The sequence below is a fragment of the Protomyctophum parallelum genome, assembly GCF_964188405.1.
Source record: "Protomyctophum parallelum genome assembly, chromosome: 21".
In the NCBI taxonomy this organism is placed as follows: Eukaryota; Metazoa; Chordata; class Actinopteri; order Myctophiformes; family Myctophidae; genus Protomyctophum; species Protomyctophum parallelum.
In genome coordinates this window covers 16,686,017-16,693,674 of record NC_139713.1, presented here as the reverse complement: position 1 = coordinate 16,693,674, position 7,658 = coordinate 16,686,017, and the positions used below count along the sequence as shown (strand labels likewise).

At 41.4% G+C, this 7,658-nt stretch overlaps 1 protein-coding gene across 1 annotated transcript; it reads left to right on the top strand.

The window, feature by feature from the left end:
* The first annotated feature begins 1,611 nt into the window (after window positions 1-1,611).
* LOC310879268 (ATP synthase subunit e, mitochondrial-like) lies at window positions 1,612-4,065 on the top strand. The gene is made up of 4 exons (XM_083793815.1): window positions 1,612-1,713; window positions 2,540-2,594; window positions 3,428-3,526; window positions 3,978-4,065. The coding sequence occupies exons 1-4, from the start codon at window positions 1,678-1,680 to the stop codon at window positions 4,001-4,003; spliced, it is 216 nt and encodes a 71-aa protein (XP_083649941.1). The 5' UTR covers window positions 1,612-1,677; the 3' UTR covers window positions 4,004-4,065.
* Window positions 4,066-7,658: the final 3,593 nt, after the last annotated feature.

The window sequence follows — 7,658 nt, the reverse complement described above, 5'->3', positions numbered from 1 at the left end:
GTTCTGCTAATGCACACAGACACGCACACGCACAGTTCACACACACACGCACACGCACAGTTCACACACACACGCACATGCACATGCACGCACGCACGCACGCACTTATGCAGACTCACGTCTCATAGCTGACACATACAGTAGCATACAGTACATGTGCTGTAAAAAACGGACAACCACACATCATTTGATCGCTATAATGTCAACACATCAGTTGACTCTAGTATCATTTACTGCAGCTGCAGGTCAACACACTAATATTCATTGTGGGGGCGTTGCACAGACGACCCCAATATGTGGAATGAATCCAGTTACGGAATGACAGTTCAATTAAAACATGATGTGGCTCCTCAGAGTTATGCAATGCACCCTATCAACAGCTGGTCTAGTTTACTCAAAAGGGATAATGTAATAAGATCCAGCAAGAGACTTTTTTTTCCTTCTTTTTTCTACCCCTTCAGATTTATGCAAGTGATACTATATTGGCTGAAATCTGAAAATGCCTTAGTTAAGCTTGATTTATAATTGATTTGTACTTTGTTGTGCGCCATGTGCCATGTGCTGATGTAGCTTCTCTACAAGCTCAAACACGTTGCAGGCTTTTTTTTGTGTTCTTCTCTGGGTCAATCGATTCTGTAAAATGTAGTCTACTCTACTGTAGACCTATGAGAAAATCCATAAACCTTTGCCTACATTCATTACATCCTCTGATTAAGGGTACCATTAATTAGGTTACTCTCTACATGAACCCTGGTGTCCCTATTTTGGGCATGTTTTTATAAGCCTCACAACGTATGACGGTTATGGTGAGAGAGAGAGAGAGAGAGAGAGAGAGAGAGAGAGAGAGAGAGAGAGAGAGAGAGAGAGAGAGAGACGGATGATGATAATAATTGGATCAACAATAACAGTTAAGGGCAGGCTAATGATGATGACAACAAAGCCTGTCTGCTTCTGTAGGTCAGGTCAGGTGAAACACTTGCACATCATGACCACGAGGAGGCAGTAAAGGTCATTGCACTGTTGGTATTTTAGAAACTTTTCTGCCACCAGCATGCAGACAGAATCTTTGTAAATGCTATAATATGACCATCACCATTGTCATCTTAATGCATAAAGTGTTAAGCTCAATCAGAGGAATACATGACAGTGTAGTAGTGTACAAGATGCTTGGGAAGTTCTCCTCACCTTTTGAAAAAAGTACTGGGATGTCTGGACTGGAGTATGATGATGATATATACTTCCAAACTCCAGATGGAAGGATTTGAACATTGTGACTCTGGCTCGAATTGAGACACTACCGAGACTAAACTGATACATGTACCTGAAATGTACTGTAATTCTGCAAACTGTTAATACATCAATCAATCAATCAATGCCAGTTAAGTGGGTGCATTTATCATAGTTATTAAATGATGGTGCATAAATTCATAATATGGGTGGCGGTGGCGGCGGTGCATGGCACTTGCATATCTGGTCTACAGAGGATGCGGAAACGAATAATGACCGGAAATCGTATGTAGGCGGGCCGAATATGAGCATACGTTGACTGCCTGGAAAGACCGGTGACGCGAGGTGCCACTCACGCTGACGTCTTTATTACGTCACACTTGACCCCGCCCTCCCCGGAAATTCACTGCACTCACTTCGTTGTTTTTTTTGACAGAAGCAGCAGCAACCATGGTTCCTCCTGTTGCAGTGTCGCCGCTTATCAAGGTAAGAGAAAACACACAACAACGTGAATTATATGACGACATTGAGGCTCTTTTAATTGCTCATTTGCTGTAAAACTTCAAGAGAATAAGTGACTGACCTCTTCTTGCATCGTTCAGCTGGCAGTGGCAACCTACTAGCAGCCATGCTAAAGTCTGTTAGCATAGTGTGCATGCGAATGACATTGACAGTTGGAACGGAGGAGTCGCTCCTCTCAGGCAGTAGTTTATCAGTATTTACAGTAACACAAACATGACGTCTTTTACATGATGCATCGGAATGATTTCATTGTCATTCATAGACACATATAACCACGGCATGGAACACCTGATTGCTTAGAGACACAAGGTCAATGCAGTGACTTAGTTGGAATTTTCCCCATTATACACGTTATGCTCATCGATACAAAATCTCTGATGAGACGTGTTGTTGTGACTGAGATTGTAGATCTGCCATTTTTGGCAAGGGATATTGTATAAATGAGCGAATCGATGTGTTCATCATGACAGTTTATAGAAGGTCAAGATATGTTTCATTTGATCATTCCAGCAAATATGGAGTAAACTCAGTAAAGCCATCAATGTATGGTATTTGCCAGGTTATTTCTTATGCATGGAGTTAAAAGACTATAGTACCCACTACTACTATTATATTTAGGTTTTCTCAAATGTCTGCAGAAATGGACTAATGCTGCTCCTCTGTCACCTGCATGCAAATAAAATAAATAAAATCTTTTTCTGAATAAAATCTCAGAAAATGTATTTTCTATACAGTAGCCGTGATGTGTCATTGTTAACAGTGGCTAATCAGGCTGAATCTTTTCTTTCAGACAGCCAGATGGTCTGCCTTGTTCCTTGGCATGCTCTATGGAAAACAGAGGTTTGGTAAGTGTGTGTACTGTTCGACCAAGACCGATTCTAAAGATGTCTTCTAAATCATGACAGTTTTCAGTCGTACCTGAGAATATGTTGTTCCAGGGACCCTCCCAGAAGCAGAGATTTGAGTGACACGATAACATTTCACAACTTTCGTCCAAATACCGGAGATGTACCGATACCACATTTCTTCCTTCCCGATACCGACTGCATAAGTTCAAGTTCTGTGACGGTCGGCGCAGAGTCGAGTACCGATCCGATAAGTCTGTCTGTAATTTAAAATAACTCTAGGACAGACGGTTCTCAAAATGAGGTCCAGGGACTCTCACAGTACGTTTTAACAGCGGGCGACTACCGGCAATAACAGGCGATGGTTGAAAAGTGGGCGGGGGAACATCGCCCGAAAAGATAAAAATTATTAATCTCTTCGGGTGATACTGGGCGATTAGGCAATGTGTCGGCACTGTCAGGGTCTCTTGAGGAGGTTCCATGTGTACATCAACTGAAGCCTAAACGGCATAAACTGGCATACTTACCGATACCAGCATTTTAGGCAGTATCGGAATAACTTCCAAATACGACTAATAAATAATTGATCTGCTGATGACTGTTCAGGAGATGTTGACAGAATAAATTGATGTGAAATGATCAATGTGTTAATGTGGATATAATGACGAAGCTGGAAGAGACATTTTATTTCATGCTCTCATTTTCTTCTCTCATGGGGGTCCCTGCTCCCTGGCACAGAATCTTTTTTTTTTTTCAGTTGTTGTACATGCGGTGTAATTAATCATGCACATTGCATTCAAGAGTGTTTAACATCTCTCACTGTCGTCGTGCAGAGTACCTGAAGCCCATCGCCGAAGAGGAGAGGAAGATTGAAGAGGCAGAGAAGAAGGCCCGAGAGGAGCAGGAGCGAATCTACAAAGAGCTCTCTGAAGGTAACACCCCCCCCCCCCCCCCCCCTCTGGTCACGTCACATCTTCTCTATTATTTAATTCAGTGGTTTTCAACCCGTTTCATATCAAGGTCCAATATTTAGTCTGCATTTGAGCCTCAATGTTTTGTTATTGTTGAATAAGATTTTGTCCACAATTCCATGCTGTGTGGGTACCATTAGGAGAGATAACAGGCAAACGTTGGTCAAAATTACAATTCTTCTACATTCTCAAATTGTGTAGTCTTAAGAGCATAAAATGAAACCAAATGGACTGGTTTAAAGATCTATAAGGTTTCCATTTGTTTGTCTTCCATGATTTAGCTAGGGACCACCTGGAACCCCCTCAAGGACCACTGATAGTCCCCAGACCAATGGTTGAAAACCACTGATTTAATGTCTTATATTAGTGGACAACACACTGATAGAAATGTATCTTTTTCTCTCCTCTGCAGCCAATTCTGAGAGCATCCTGAAGTAAATGCCTATGGACCCGGTATAACAATGTTCTGTCAATAAAATGACCAAGTTATTTTTCATTTATTGGAGTCTCCTCGTTTCTCTATTCGATTCTCAGTGGATGGGACGGTTGCACTAATGCAGTACTTTACACTGTAATAATTTAAGCATTTGTTTATTGGTGTGTGCCAATAAAACAAAAAATGGAAATGTGAGTACTTTGTCCTCCATTGATTTGAAATTTGGGATGTGCATGCTAACTTTTTGGGGGATCTTTTTTCCAGTTCCTATTTTTTGAGGGGAGCTAGCACCTCCAATGCATGAGCCAAGTCTATGGACTTTTAATGTTTGTTTAGAGCCTTAACAAAAGGCAAATAATGTCAAAAGTCATCTGGCTGATTTCAGTGGGCGCCCTCACTTCACCCGAGTGATTTATTTTAAATTTGTATACTGGATGGTTTTAGCCACTCTACAGAGAAACCCCATTGATGTGCAACCTTACCTTATTTGGTACTACTTTACACGTTAGAACCTGTTGATCAACGGCAAGCTCTAATGGTGTAGTGGCCCCTTCTCTCCTATAAAGACTTAAGCATTTAGATGTTCTGTTTTCCGTGTGCACCAAGGCATGCTACTAAAGTATATAACTAAGGCTTTAATCTCTGTGAAGCAGTGAATATCGCAAACATTTAGCTATGTACAGGCATACATACATTATGTGTTGGTGTGTTTTTTTACGTGTCCAGTGTAAGATGAGCCCTCGAGGAAGAGCGTGCCGGTAATCCTGCCCTATTTTAGCTGCTGCAATCCCAGGATTGAGGTCAGGGGCCAGAAAGTGCAGTGTGGACAATAGTCTAGGAGCCGTGGGGGTGAACGTGGTTTCGTCGGGAAATGTTTTTTTTCTCAACTGATTCTTGTAGCTTGGGGTCACCTCTTAAGAATTCAAGAGGGTGCCCAGTGATATCCCTTGGGCATTTTTTGTTATTGACCCCATAATGCCCGAAACAGTAAAAATCAACCCAAAATAGTTTTATGGTAGTTCATTCACAATGCTTGATCTAAAATCTAAATGCATCACATTTTCTTTCTACAGTGTTTATACATGAAAGTGGATGTGTACAGTTCATTAATTTAATATTTATGCATTTTTAGATATTAACCCCTTCATGCCCAAAAGAGCAATATACCATACAGTTAGATTTATGACGTTTTATGCAGAATTATCCATTCAAACTTAAGGCTTCAAATTAGCTTTCTACAATGTCTGTATTAATGTTTTTGTGGAAGTGGTCATGCACATCATATCCCCTGTTATGGTCCAATGATACCAACTAGCCAAATGTGTCTGAGACCCCAGAATCAGAGACGGAGACGAGAACTAAGTTTACAGGAATATTAAAAACAGTAAATCCTATCTAATATTACTAGTGTGACTATGGGTGCTAAGTGTGGATGGCGTGCGTGCTATGCTACATGTGTGAGTGTAATACCTGTGTAATAGTGTAAGAAGCTTAGGGTGTTGTGTATGTAAATGGCAAGGTGGGTGTTATATGTGCTGCAAGTCTATCGATGAGCCCAGGGAGTTTTTCTGGGAATCGATGTTGGGCTTAGTCAAAGTCAAAGTCATACGATTTGTCACACACGTTACCGCAGTGAAATTTGTTCTCCGCATTTGACCCATCTCTTGGAGCGGTGAGCCGCAGCCAAGGAGCGGTGAGCTGCAGCCGTGCCGTGCTCGGGAATCATTTGATTAGTAGATTTGACCCCCCCAATCCAACCCTTTGATGCTGAGTGCCAAGCAGGGAGGCATTGGGTCCCATTTTTATAGTCTTTGGTATGACCTGGCCGGGGATCGAACCCCGACCTCCCCGTTTCAGGGCAGACACTCTAACCACAAGGCCACTGTCTGGTTAGGAGTGTCGAGAATGTTCTGGGTGGTGGGGGTAGGTGTTGCCATGGCTGTGGGAATGAACAGGCCTATCTTGAGCATCCTACACCAAAACATTGACAGAACATTGTGCATGACAAACCATGTACTCTAGTCTACAGTTACACTTTTTGGAGTTACATGGGTTTACACTCTTGCAGCCACATTTTATCATTTCCAAAATGTAGTCTGGGGCAGGTTTGCAATCATCAGGTAGATTGGTTGGGCTCAGTGACCTGTTAGATATGTCTTTTTTTCCATCCAAACTTCTCTGGGTCCCATGCTGGTGGAAGATTCCCATTTCGCCATAAAGCTGCTTGAAGATTAGAGGATTAGAAGATAGATGCTTGGCCATTGTTGACTTGATGTCCACTATTGCCCTATCCTGGCTTGGAGATTCCATAGTGAGAGGTACATCCATTCCAGCCCTGGCAGAGTAGTTCTGGAGTAGTTCCAACGTATTGTGTGGCCCTGGTTTTGCCCTAGTGGGACTGATTGAGAGTAGTTACTGGGACGTAAATCGGGACTTGATCACTCCCGGCTGGGTCGCCTGAGTGAGGGGTATGATGTTGGTACACCCGAAACTCCGTTGACCTCAGGATACATCACTGAGGATACGTCCCAGGTGCATCCATGCGATGTATTTTTTAGAAGTATTGAAAAAGTAAATTGGATGGTTTTGATTTTGATGTTTCCGTGCAGGATGCTCAAGATGAAATGCTTAATAAAGGGTTAATATGCATTAATCTGAAAGGAAACATTTAGTACATGACCAGTTTCACTCATATACCTTGTAGAAAGCAGATCTGAGACTGTAGGCCTATACTGTAAATCTATGACACAAACCTTAATGGGTGGATCCACCCATGTGCAAGAGACGACAGCTATTGTATAAGAGGCTTTGCTTACAGTTGAGTCATCAGCAAGTCTGTGACCTAGATGAAGTGAGACGCAAGTTAAACAAACGTGTTCGAGTCCACAGATGAATGGTTGTGTGCATCCATAATTATTATTAAACATGTTCAGGTGAGGAGAAAATTGGATGAAAACAATGGCCCTTTTACTCGTTAAGGCTAAGGACTTACATTTTGTCTAAAGATTATCATTAACAATAGGTGTGCACGTACGTATGTAAATGTTCATTTACATATCACAATTTAAGCTACAGGAGTACAAAGTCAATGAGATCTTAGTTCAGAAAGTATACATTTGCTTTATTGAGTAATGATTGTATAGAGGACAAAAAGGTGAGCTTTAAAATCCTTTAAGCCTTTAATCGGCAGCATAAAGGTTGAGAGCCCATTATGAACATTGTAATTAAGAACATTTTTCAGACAAATACATATTCATAATCTACAACAACAACAAAATTCAAGACTTATCAAAGAGTTAAATTATCTATCTGTATTCTAGACAAACATTTGGATATTTACAGTGATAGGAGGGATTTCTTCCCGTTATCTTTCTATAATACCTTGCAAAGAATCATAGAAATAAGAAATATTTGCCCTTTTTGTTAAACCTTTGGCTCATAATACAAAGATGATGTCTGTCTATACTCTGTAGGCCAAGTGCCTCTGCCATGGGTTCACACTTCACATTTGTCTGCTGGCTTCGCAGTAGCAGTTTATACCCATTCTGGGCGGGAACCCCTTTTGGTGTTCGCATCATGTCATGCTTTAGCTATTGAAAAATAGCAGATCTACAAGCTCATAGCAGGTCTGCTATTTTTGAAAACGGTCAGGATTTA